This window comes from Pan troglodytes, chromosome 4 (assembly GCF_028858775.2).
Source record: "Pan troglodytes isolate AG18354 chromosome 4, NHGRI_mPanTro3-v2.0_pri, whole genome shotgun sequence".
In the NCBI taxonomy this organism is placed as follows: domain Eukaryota; kingdom Metazoa; phylum Chordata; class Mammalia; order Primates; family Hominidae; genus Pan; species Pan troglodytes.
Window position 1 is genome coordinate 125,893,080 of NC_072402.2, and position 13,215 is coordinate 125,906,294.

The window sequence follows — 13,215 nt, forward strand, 5'->3', positions numbered from 1 at the left end:
TCTTAAAACAATAATAAGAGATAGGTGAGGCAGTCATTTTAGTTTTGATTTTAGTTATGGGACTAAATAACAGATTGCTCGAGTCTTCTCACAGCTTTACTGTTCACCTATGGCTTAAAGTCACAGATTCTGAATCTCAGCCTTACTGCATGTGAAATGAGAAGTTTAGTACCAGGATTCCATGAGGCCACACCTACAGACCACAGTGGAAGTGTATGGAGAGAGTGGTAGGTGGCGAGGAGGAGTTTGGGCTATTTCCTTGATGTTCAATGATGAGGAGCATCTTTTTATGTGTTTACTGGCCACTTGTACAGTCTTCTTTTGGGATGTAGTCACATCTTTAGCCAATTTAAAAATTGGATTGTCTTTTTGTTACTGATTTGTAGATTTTTCTATATATCTAGTTATGTTATTCGGTTTGACATATATATTGTGTGTATTCGTTCTCAGTCTGTGGCTTGTCTTACCATTTTTATCATTTTCTTAATCATGTCTTTCAGTGAAGAGACGTTTACCATTTTGATGAAGTCCGGTTTCTCTCTTTTTTTTTTATGCTAGTGCTTTGTTCATGGTAGAAATATTTGCCTATCCCAAGGCCATGAAGATATTCTCCTATATTTTCTTCTAGAAGCTTTATAGTTTTAGTTTTTAGATTTTTATCTGTGGACAATCTCAAATTAATTTTGGAGTATAATGTGAGATGGAGAGTGTAGTTGTTTTTCTCCCTACCCTTCTTGCCCCCATCCTTGTACACATATCCACTTGTTTTGGCACCATTTTTTGAAACAGCTATCTGTTTCTTATTGAGTTGTTTTTGATACCATTGTTGAAAAATCAGTTGTCTATCATCTGGACTGAATTCTGTTGCATTGATTTGTTTGTGTATCCTATGCTGGTACTATCTTGTATTGATTGCTTAGCTTCATAGTAAGTCCTAAGTCTTCTAACTTTGTTCTTCTTTTTCGTAATTGTTTTGGCTTTTCTAGATCTTTAGCATTTTCATATAAATTTTTGACTTAGATATGCCAATTTCTGCCCAAAAAATTGGATTAACAACCTAAATATATAAGGAGCTCAAACAACTCTTGGAACAAAATCTAATAATCCAATTTAAAAATGGGTAAAAGATTTGAATAGACGTTTCTCAAAAGAAGATATACAAATGGCAAGCAGGCATATGAAAAGGCACTCAACATCACTGGTCATCAGAGAAATGCAAATCATATAAAAAAATCAGGCAGTAACAAATGCTGGAGAGGATGTGGAGAAAATAGAACTCTTGTACACTGTTGGTGGGAATGTAAATTAGTATAACCGCTATGGAGGACAGTTTGGAAGTTCCTCAGAAAACTAAAAATAGAGCTACCATATGATCCAATGCTGTGTATATACCCAAAAGAAAGGAAATCAGTATATTGGAGAGATAGCTGCACTCCCATGTTTGTTGCAGGACTGTTCACAATAGCCAAGATTTGTCATCTGAATAGAGATGGTTTTTACTTTTTCTTTCAAATCTCTAGGACTTTTCCTCTTTTTCTTGCCTTTTGAACTAGCTAAGACCTATGGTACAATGGTGACTAGAAGTGGTGAGAATAAACATCCTTTCCTTGTTCCTAGTCTTAGAGGGAATGAGTTCAATATCACTGTTAACTATAAGGTTTTAAAATGTCATTTGTCAGATTTAGTTCTATTTCTGAGTTGCTGAGCATATTTATCATAAATGGATAGTGAATTTTGTCATGATTCTCCTGCATCTGTTGAACTGTGTGTGTTTTTTTCTTCCCTTATTCTATTATCACAACCTGCATATATATATATATATATATATATATATATATATATATATATATATATATATATTTTTTTTTTGTATCTGAAACAACTTAGCATTTGTAGGATAAACTTCACTGGGTCAGAGATATTATCCTTTCTGTCGAATTTTACTTGCTAATAGTTTAACAATTTTTGAGTATGATCATAAGGAATATTGGTCTGGAATTTTTTTTTTTTTTTTTTTTTTTTGAGATGGGGTCTTGCTCTGTCACCCAGGCTGGAGTGCAGTGGCACGATCTTGGCTCACTGCAAGCTCTGCCTCCCGGGTTCATGCCATTCTCCTGCCTCAGCCTCCCGAGTAGCCGGGACTACAGGCACCCGCCACCACGCCCAGCTAATTTTTTGTATTTTTAGTAGAGACGGGGTTTCACCGTATTAGCCAGGATGGTCTCCATCTCCTGACCTTGTGATCCACCTGCCTCGGCCTCCCAAAGTGCTGGGATTACAGGCGTGAGCCACCGTGCCCAGCCTGGAATTTTCTTTTTTTTATAATAACCTTACTAGGTTTTTATGTCAGTATTATGCTCATCTTATGTGTTTCCTTTTCCTCTATTTTCTGAAAGAGTTTGTGTAAAATTGATCTTATTTCTTCCTCACCAGTGAAGCCATCTGCGCCTATAGTTTTTTTTTTTTGGCAGGAGTGCTTATCACAAATTTAATTTCTGTCATACTATAGGGTTACTTCAGTTTCCTGTTGCAGTCACACTTCTGCCACATTTTGTTTTTCAAGGAATTTGTGTATTTCATCTAGTTGCAAAATCATTGTAATCAAGTCATTTAATATATTACCTTCTTAACTTTTTGATGCAATAGGATTTGTAATGACATGTCCCTGCTTTCATTCCTGATTTACTTTTTTCTTCTTTGTTCTTGATTAGCTATTGTTTATCAGGTTTTTTTAATATTTAAGAATAACTTTTGGCTTTCTTCTTACTGTTTTTTCCATTTTAGATTTTATTTACTCTTTTTCCAGTTTCTGAAGTTAGAAGCTTAGATTATTGATATATCCTCATTTTTTAGTATAAGCATTTAAAACAAATTTTACTGTAATTTCTATTAGGTATATCTCACTAATTTTATGCTTCACTTTTCATTATCAAATCAGTTCAAAATACTTTCTAATTTTGCTTGTGATTTATTTAAAAGTGTGTTATATAATTTAAATATTTAGGGATCTTTCATGCATCTAATATAGTTCTGTTGTGGTCAGTAATATACAGTGTGTTATTTCAGGTTTTTGAAATTGAGACATACTTTATGACTGAAACCAGTTTTTAATGTTAGGCTTTTGATTAGCCTAGTTAGGGTTTTGATTACTGATTGGACATTTAATAAGAGTTACCGGGGCATATATCCCCAAATCAAGATGTAATAAAGATGGAACTCAGTATTGTCACTACTTAGTATCTCTGGCATCTGACTAATTATGTTCTTTACAGTCAGAGTTTAGGGTAGTTTATGGCCAATTATGAGACCCCATCAGGACTTTTTTTCCATATTGATGTCTGTGTTTGCTTGATCCACAGATTTTTTTAATAAAATTATTTTCTGGGTCTTCAGCATTTTTAGCGATAACAGAAAGGCTGATTTACAAGAGTTTATCATACATACTGTATTGGTAAGCAATTAAGTCAAGGAGACCTGAGTTTAAATACAGTTCTTTACTTAGCTGCTTACATGACCTTAGCCAAATTACTTAACCTCCCTGAGCTGTAATTTTCTCATTTGTAAAATGAGGATGACAACAGTACTTTAGTAGAATTAAGTTAAATGTGTAGTATTTAACAAAATAAGGTGTATACCTAGTCTGTGCTGATTAGTAAAGGAAAAACACAGCCTTTCAGATCGTTTAAAAAAAAAAAAAAACCTCTAAGAAATAGGAATGGAAGTGGGAAGGAATAGGGCAAATAACTGTTGATTTTCATAAGAAGTAATAGATGATGTGCAGTTGTTTTTATATTCTTATCCATGTGTCACTTCCTTTTTCTTCAAAACAATACAAATCTTTTAAAATGTGAGTTTTACATTTTAAGTTTCTGTATTTGTGAAAGACTTTTAAATATTTTGAAATCTCACATTTTATAAAATCAAAACTTTAAGGCACATAACATGAATTTCTTGCTTTAATAAGTCCTATTGGTGATATTTCTGATTCTAAAGTTTGTATTGTCAACTACTAAAGACAAGAGTGTTGACTAATTTCAATAACTTTTCTTTGTGACTTCATTTTCTCATCTATAAAATCAGGATATACTTTGTTTTAATTCATTTTTGCTATTGGGAGTAGATGAAATAATTCATTAAATTTGAAAACATATGTTAGATAAAAGCTGATAATTATACTATTGTAGGGATTTTACTTGTGATTAATTATAATGTGATGTAATATATTCAAAGATCTTTGACAAAATTGTCATTATATAAATTAATTGGAGTTTTTAGTGTTCAAGAATATTTCGTGGAAAATTTTAAGTCATTTTTATCTCAAAATCATGAGGCTAATGTTAAATGGTTAGGTTGCTTTTTTTTTTTCATTTTCAGGATCATGAAAACTAAGGAAGTTTTATAGTGGATGGGTTTAAAGTGTAGAATATTTTGAGCAAATTGATAGGAATCAACTAGAAAACCTGTTACAGGCGTTTTCCATAATGAAGTTTGCATCATTAGTACTTTAACTGTAGAATTTTTTTGTTGGTGTATTTACCTTCTTTATACTGGGTGAACAATAGAAACAAATATTCAGCTGTTTAATGACATTTCACTATATGGTCTTAAGTATTTAATCAGTTTATAGAAATATGTATATAGCTTTATGTAACTTCAGTAGTATTAAAACCAAGTTTTGATTGTGACCTAATGGCCAAATTTAAATTAGAATTTTAAAATAGCTCTTAGAGACTTCAGGTAAGCATTAGATTGTCTCTGAATCATAATACTGATTTCTTTTTTAAGTTAGAAAAAATAACTTGCTTCTTGATAGCTCATTTAATATCTTTGTTTATTCTGCCATTTAGACAGGATTTACTGGGATACAAACTACATCTCTTTGGAATACCATTATATGCTCTTGTGAGACTTTGTTTTTTTTTTTTTGGTCTTGGTATTCACATTACCACAAATTGTCTTAATTAAGTAATTAAAATCATACCAACTGTGATTTAGAAGTTACATTAAGGCTGGGCATGGTGGCTCACACCTGTGATTCCAGCACTTTTGGGAGGCTGAAGTGGGCAGATCACTTGAGGTCAGGGGTTTGAGACCAGCCTGGCCAACATGGTGAAACTCTGTCTCTACTAATAATACAAAAATCAGTCACATCTGTAATCCTAGCGCTTTGGGAAGCTGAGGTCAGGAGATTGAGACCATCCTGGCCAACATGGTGAAACCCCATCTCTACTAAAAATGCAAAAATTAGCTGAGCCAGGTGGCGCACGCCTATAGTCCCAGCTACTCAGGAGGCTGAGGCAGGAGAATCTCATGAACCCAGCAGGTGGAGGCTGCAATGGGCTGAGATCACGCCACTGCACTCCAGCCTGGGTGACAGAGCAAGACTCTGTCTCAAAAAAAAAAAAAAGTCCGGTGTGGTGGCACACACCTGTAGTCTCAGCTGCTCAGGAGGCTGAGGCACGAGAATTGCTTGAACCCAGGAGGCAGAGGTTGCAGTGAACCAAGGTGCACCACTGCACTTCAGCCTGGGCGACAGTGAAACTGTTTCTGAAAACAAAAAAAAAAAGCATAAAAATAAAAGTTACATTAAGATTAAATATATTAGAAATTCATTGGGAAATGATCTCTTGGGATCTGTGAAGGGGAGGAGGCTGTGGCCCATTTTAATCTAAACTTTAAAAGATAAAATGGGAATTCAAATAGGATGATTTTATATTTGATATTGGGAGCATTATCTGGATGTTGAGAATTGTTAATACGTGTTTTGTGAAATATTCTTTTTAGGTATTTCTGAAAATACAGTCACTCACTTGCCCCTTTAACTGCTCTGCTTATTGGGGGCATCTGCTTTGTGAATTCATGTATAATTAAAGGATAATTTGGCATTTTAAATCCTAACTTTAGTACCTGTTTTTTTTGTTTGTTTGTTTGTTTTTTAGGAGGAGCATATTATTTAATATCTAGAAGTCTAGGGCCAGAATTTGGTGGTGCAATTGGTCTAATCTTCGCCTTTGCCAACGCTGTTGCAGTTGCTATGTATGTGGTTGGATTTGCAGAAACCGTGGTGGAGTTGCTTAAGGTAATTCACCTTCCTTCTAGTCATTCGTTTACCAAATCTTTATTGAGGGATTATATGCCGATCACCATGTTAGAGGTTGGGAAAGCAGTGATATGATGACCAAGAGATTCGTCCTTCAAAAAGTTTACTACAGGAGATAGGCAAAGAACAAAATACTATTAGAATGTCAGCAGTGGGCCAGGCACGGTGGCTCGCGCATGTAATCCCAGCACTTTGGGAGGCCGAGGCGAGCGGATCACGAGGTCAGGAGATCGAGACCATCCTGGCCAACATGGTGAAACCCCATCTCTACTAAAAATACAAAAAAAAAAAAAAAATCAGCCGGGCGTGGTGTCAGGCGCCTGTAGTCCCAGCTACTGGGGAGGCTGAGGCAGGAGAATGGTGTGAACCCGGGAGGTGGAGCTTGCAGTGAACTGAGATGGCACCACTGCACTCCAGCCTGGGCGACAGAGCAAGACTCCGTCTCGGAAAAATAAAAGTACAGCCGGGCGTGGTGGCTCATGCCTGTAATCCCAGCACTATGGGAGGCAGAGTTGGGCGGATCACCTGAGTTCGGGAGTTTGAGACCACCCTGACTAACGTGGAGAAACCCGGTCTCTACTAAAAATAAAAAATTAGCCTGGTGTGGTGGCGCATGCCTGTAATTCCAGTTACTCTGGAGGCTGAGGCAGGAGAATTGCTAGAACTGGGGAGGCAGAGGTTGTGGTGAGCCGAGATCGCGCCTTTGCTCTCCAACCTGGGCAGCAAGAGTGAAACTCTGTCCCCCCCAAAAAAAAAAGAAAAGAAAAAAAGAAAAATACAAACATTTTTATATGGTTCAAGCACAAAAGCAGCAAGACATTTAATACTAGAGAGAGAAAAAATAATCAGGAGAAGGGTCTTATTTCCATTGAAGTTAAGGTCTTGTTTGGGATTGGGGGGCGTGACATGCTCAGATTTGGGATGTAGGGAAGTATCTGACGATAGTACGGAGAATGGACTTGAGGAATCACAAATGGAAATAGAGACCATTTAGAAGGTTGTAGGTGTCCTGGGAGAGGAGATGGTGGCTTATATTAAAACAGTGACTTGTGGAGCGGGAAAGATGTGGGCGAATTTGGGAGATTTTAAAGAATTTGAAGGATTGGATTTGATAATTAATGGGATGTGAGAAATTAGAGAAATAGGAGGATTTCAAGTTTATACACAAATTTCTGACTTTTGGATTTAGATGGAAGATAATGCCATTTGCGGTGTGATGGAGAACACAGGACAGTTTAGTTTGAATGTGTTAACTAGAAGAACCATGAGTATATCCAAATAGAGCTGGCTGTATTGCTCTGGAGTATAATTAAAGAAGAGTGCAATAGGATTCCTCAAATATTATTAAATGAGAGGAACCTCAAGTGACACCTATAATTGCTCATGTTAGGTTAGGTTGTAACTATTCTACAGTAGTAAATGGTACATAAGGAAGTATAAACTCTGACAAGGATTGACACCTGCGTTGACATGGACCTTTACATGTTTACACCAAAGGGATGAAGAAAAAGAAGGGCTATAATACCATGAGTAAGCAATGTACTCATTAGAGTTTATATTCTTTCATTGTTTAATTTAGTGTATATTTTTATTTGATAGTCAAAGTTTAAGGTTTACTCTATGAACTCTTATCAAAGTATTTAATTAGGGTTTATACATGTTTTTGTTTCATGGAAAATTTAACTTAGAGAAATATGAAATTTCAAACATTTTAAACTACACTTATTATATAAAATATTGAGCTATAGCAGTAGTCTTCTATTACAATCATAGTCCATGAATCTAAAAGCCAGTCAATAGATACATTTACACTAGTACCGTTTTTTTTTCAAGTAATTCTCAGATATGATTTTCCAAATGCTATAGGGAATTTCAGCGATCAGATTAATTCAAGAGATGTCGAAATCAAATTTCAAAAAACGCTAAAAAATTTTTTTGCAAAGTAAAAAGTATGTAGCTTTATGAAATTGAATGGGACCCTTGAAGGTGGACAAGGTTGGGAAATGACTTTTCCTACTGTGTTGATTAAATATTAACACTTTCTATGCCTTCAGTTGACAAAAGCATCTTTGGATCTTTGGATCTAGGGGTTTTTCCACCCTAATATTTGTATTAAGGTCATTTATCTGGAATTCAAGCAATTTTATTCCTCCCTTGTAGTTGACTTTTATGAAATAATTTCTTTTGAAAAGCATTAACAAGATTGCTTTTTCTTAAAAGAAGCAAATTGATAGGATTATTATAATCTGTACTTTAGTCAATTGCACAGAATATAGTCATCCTGAGTTATCAAAACAACTAAATTATGTTTTAGTTTTTTTTTTTGCCTTTTATTACCTTATTTGAGAAGTGGTAGTAATTGATAAATAGCTTTTGCTTAGTTAACTGGGATATCATAATCTTTAATTTTATCCTAGATGGGAATCTTTTAAAAATGCCATTGATATTAAACTACAAATAATTTTGTTTGCAGAGTGGAAACAGTGTGTTTTTGGACAGCAGCAGGAAGTTGTGCTTATCACTTACTCTCTCACAGTATAAAAGACCTTTAAAAGCATGAGTTCACTAATCACAATAAATACAAAATATATTTCTGCTATATAACTTAAAATTCTAACTAGCAGTATTAGTTATAACTTTTTTACTTCTTTGTTAGCAATTCCTTTTTTGATTTATTGAGTCTATATTAAATATAGAAGCATTAATAATCACACATTTATGTCATCAGATGCTTGAATGACTGACACCTCAGTGGTAAATAGTAATTTGTTCCTTTAGGTCTTCCATTTATTCCTTAAGCAACCATTTATTCAACTTCTTCATGTAAGGCACCGTAATATCTCTAAAATGTTTCAAAAGGAGTGTGAATGTGTATAAAAATAACTAGTATTGCTTATTATATTTATGATTCCTTTTTCTAGGAACATTCCATACTTATGATAGATGAAATCAATGATATCCGAATTATTGGAGCCATTACAGTGGTGATTCTTTTAGGTATCTCAGTAGCTGGAATGGAGTGGGAAGCAAAAGTAAGTTATGATAGGAACACCTGTAAATATTTAATACGTGAACTTTTAGAGCTTATGTTTTGGGAACACTCTGAAGTATGGTAATATTTCCAGATTCTAATGGTACCTAAGTGGCCATTTTCACAAACGTTTATGTATAAGGTTATTTTCTACTTGACAAGGCAGAGAATCTTTGGAGATAACACTCAGCCTAGGATCTAGTTAAACACAGTACATTGTAAATTTTGAATTTCCCGCCTTCTCGCCCATCCTCCAGTTTTGCAGTATGTAAAAATACTGAGGTCAGTGTGTTAGTCCAAATTAAACGTTTGGCTTTGTAATTTATTTAAAAGTTCAACTTAGACATGGGGCAGTAAATAAAAGTTATTGCCCACATGAGGTTAGAGAAGTTATTCTTGCTATTGAAATTTCAGAAGTTAGGACTACCAAAGCCAGTATCATTGTTTCTGGAAAAAATTGCTAAAGTCACATGTTACCCATAAGCAGAGCACCCAGAAGTGTTTTTGTCTCTTTGAGAATTAGAGCATCATAGCACAGCTGTAGTTTCCCAAGTAATGGATATCCACAAAGGTGTTTACTTTTAAAGACCTTATAAAAGTCACATATTTGTGCTATATATGATATGATAATGTTTACCAAACCAAAAATTAGGAAAGCCTGAAAGAATAATTTTTTCAATCTTGTTCTTTATTGTAAAGTCATATTAGTGTAAAATTAAATCATTTATTTACACAGTTTACAAATTGACTGTATGAAAATAACAGAATTTTATACCACCTGGGACATGATTAGCATGTATGTAGTTCCATTTCCCACAGATGACACCGTTTTTCATGAGTGTTCAGTTTTATTGAGAGGTTGAGAGTGGAGAAGGGGAAATGGTAGTTTTCATAGATTGTTCTTTCCTTCCAATCCCATTGCTACTTGAATTTCCCTCCTGTATATTGTCATCATCTTTCTGTACTTTTTCTTATTTTCCTGTAGCAATCACACACTCAACATTATGTTTGGACCATGTATAAAACTTGTGTTTGTGTCCAGCATGTTCTCCATGTCAAGATTGTAGTGTTAAGGTGGAAGAGACAGGAATGAATGATCTAGAATGAAAGCCTATATTGTTTTGGAATTTACAGTGCTTTGTGGTTTGTGGGAAGGCATGCACATCTTTAACTCATTTCAGAAATATGGCATGATCTCACTTTTACTATCTTTTTTTTCCCCAGATATTTCTTTAAAGATCTCTTTGTTCATTAAACAAGGATTTATTGAGCAGCTGCTTGGCATATGGCATTGTTTAAGGCACTGGGGAATCAGGCAAAACAAGACAGAAATTCTTTCCCTCATGGAAGTTATATTCTAGGGGAATTGAATCAAGATATAGAAACAAGATACTTGATTTTAATTTTTAATGTTTAAAATTGCAGGCTCAGATTGTTCTTTTGGTGATCCTACTTCTTGCTATTGGTGATTTCGTCATTGGAACATTTATCCCACTGGAGAGCAAGAAGCCAAAAGGGTTTTTTGGTTATAAATGTAAGTAAAAAAGATTCAATATTTTTTAAGGGTACCTATTTATAGAATTCTATCATCAATTAAATTTTGTACATTTTAGATATTTTGTAACAGAATTGACTATGGTTTGGTGATTCACCCTAATTTACAATTTAGTTTTGTCCCCTTTATGCTGTACAGTTGGAGTAAAAATTACTTCTATTTACATCTTTTCTTTTCATTATTAGCAACAAAAGGTGATAGAATATGGAGAAATCAGTGCTGCTAAGAAAAGGAGCTTTTATTCTCTACTAGTTTTGGGAATTTGTAACTGAATTTCTAACTTTTGTTCTAATATGACTTTCATTCTTCTAACATATTTAAGCACAACAGTTTAAAAGCGCCTAAGATTGTGAAAGCAACTAGAAATATTAGTTTATTGGTATAATTGCATTTTTCAAGAGTGCAGGCCATTTGATTTTTAGGAGATCTCTCCAGTTGGGTTTGTCTTATTTGTTTTTATAGATTCAGGTTATTTATGTTTGTCAGGAACATAAGTGAACCGTGTCTCCTTCTCAGTCCAGCACATTTGGAGGGTGCATGATGCAGTTTTTTACATTACTTAGTGGTGTTAGTTTTGATGACTTAGTCAAGGTTATACCTGCACAGTTTCTCTATTGTGAAGTTGCTGTTTTTTTCTTTGCAGTTAGTAATTGATCTGTGGAAGAATACTCTGAGACTGTTCATAGCCCTGTCAAACTTCTACCAAATGGCTTCATCCTTAACCCCTCTCACATCTGGCTTTTGTTGGTTAAAATATGTCAGATGGTGATAGATGCACTATGAATTTTTTGTCCTCTGCTTCATTTCTCTTAGTCATTCCTTCTCCTTCTTGAAACATGTCTATTTTATTCGATGTCAGATACCCTAGGTGCCTAACTCACTGGTCACTATGTCCATTACTCCTGTTACCCCCTTTAAATGCAGAATTGTACAACTATTATAGTGCTGACCTTCTAACTATACACTCTCCCTTGGGTGGTGTGTATTCTCATGGCTCAAAATGCTATTAAGGGACTGACATGTTTCTATTCCTGAATCTCTCCTTTAAAGTCCAAACATAAATATATATCCAACTGATTATTTGAAGTCTCTCCTACTTATTTCTTCTCAGGCTTTTCCATCTAAGTAAGTAGCTGAAACCAGGATCTTAGTGTTTCCCGTCCTACCTGCTCCTCTTAATTTCTAATCCTTTCCTAATCAGTATATTTATTCTCCCATCTCTAGATTGAACCTCTGCAGCAACCTCCTAATCGGCCTCCCTGTTATCAGATGTTGAATCTTTCAGTCCATTGTCCACACAACATTAATAGTATATGTCATTTGCGTGTTTATGACCCTACTTTGGTTTTCCATTTTATTTAGGATAAATTTAACTTTTATAAAATATTCACACTCTGTTCCTCAGTGGTCACTCCAATTTCATTTAATTTTTCTCCTTACTATAAGAATTTTATCTTCTTTTATTTCCTCAGAAGAGTTAAACCTTTTTCTACTTTGGGGTCTTCATATATGTTGTTTCTCTTTTCTGGTATACTCTTTTTCCCTGATGATCACATGGCTGATTCTTGCTCAGCAAACTCTTAGCTTAAGTATTGTCTCCTTCCTTATATTTGCTTAGCCTTCTGTAACCACATTGAATTAGATTCTCTCTCTCTCTCATTTGTTATTCACAAATCCCTGTTTTCATCAGAACATTTACTGCTGTTTATAATTACCTGTTACTTTGGTCATTTGCTATTGAGACTCTTAAATTCCATGAAGGCAGGAACAATGTCTAACTTGTTTATATTGCATCTCCAAGTACTTTGAGGTGCTAGAAAGCTCTAGTACAGGACCTGACACATAGTAGCTGCTCAAGTATTGAATGGATAGATGGATACATTACAGTTAGTCGGTTATCTTAGAGTCAGAGATGAAAACACTAGGTCTAGTTGAAGCTTTTATTGTTGTTGAAATAGAAAGGAACTTTACTTAGGGTAGCTAATTGTCTGACAGCCTCAAAAATCAATAGGTCACTAGATAGCAGAGAAAGCTATGGACCAAAATCTATACAGATAGTAATGTAAGTTGGAAGCTATCAAAAAGTTGATTCTATATTATTATGATGTTGCTTTTGTCTTCCCTTTTTTTTTTTTTTTTTTTTTTCTTGAGATGGGGTCTCACTCTGTCACCCAGGCTGGAGTGCAATGGCATGATCATGGGTCACTGGAGTGTCGACTGTCCAGGCTTAAATGATTCTCTTACCCCAGCCTCCCAAGTAGCTGGGACCACAGGCATGTGCCACCACTCCTGGCTAATTTTTAAATTATTTCTAGAGTCAAGGTCTTCCTGTGTTGCCCAGGCTGGTCTCAAACTGCTGGGCTCAAGAAATCTGCCTGCTTCGGTCTCCCAACGTGCTGAAATTACAGGCGTGAGGCACCACGCCATGCCCCCTTTTGTTTTTCTACCTCCCTTCTTGTTTCTTTTACCTCAGAGATTGAGGGGATTATCCACATTTTGATTTGCATTTGGGCTAGTCATAACAATTCA

The 13,215-nt window shown here is 35.1% G+C and overlaps 1 protein-coding gene across 4 annotated transcripts in view; it reads left to right on the top strand.

Annotated features, from left to right (window-relative positions):
• Nucleotides 1-13,215, top strand: part of SLC12A2 (solute carrier family 12 member 2) — a 106,194-nt gene that overhangs the window by 41,669 nt on the left and 51,310 nt on the right. For all 4 annotated transcript variants that reach the window (XR_010157323.1, XR_010157324.1, XM_526998.7 and 1 more), the window contains exons 5-7: nucleotides 5,940-6,079; nucleotides 9,022-9,132; nucleotides 10,557-10,665. Coding sequence is in view for 2 of the 4 variants with exons in the window: in XM_526998.7 (XP_526998.3) it covers nucleotides 5,940-6,079; nucleotides 9,022-9,132; nucleotides 10,557-10,665 (360 nt within the window). In the remaining 2 variants the exon portion in view is untranslated. The remainder of the gene's footprint in view (nucleotides 1-5,939; nucleotides 6,080-9,021; nucleotides 9,133-10,556; nucleotides 10,666-13,215) is intronic.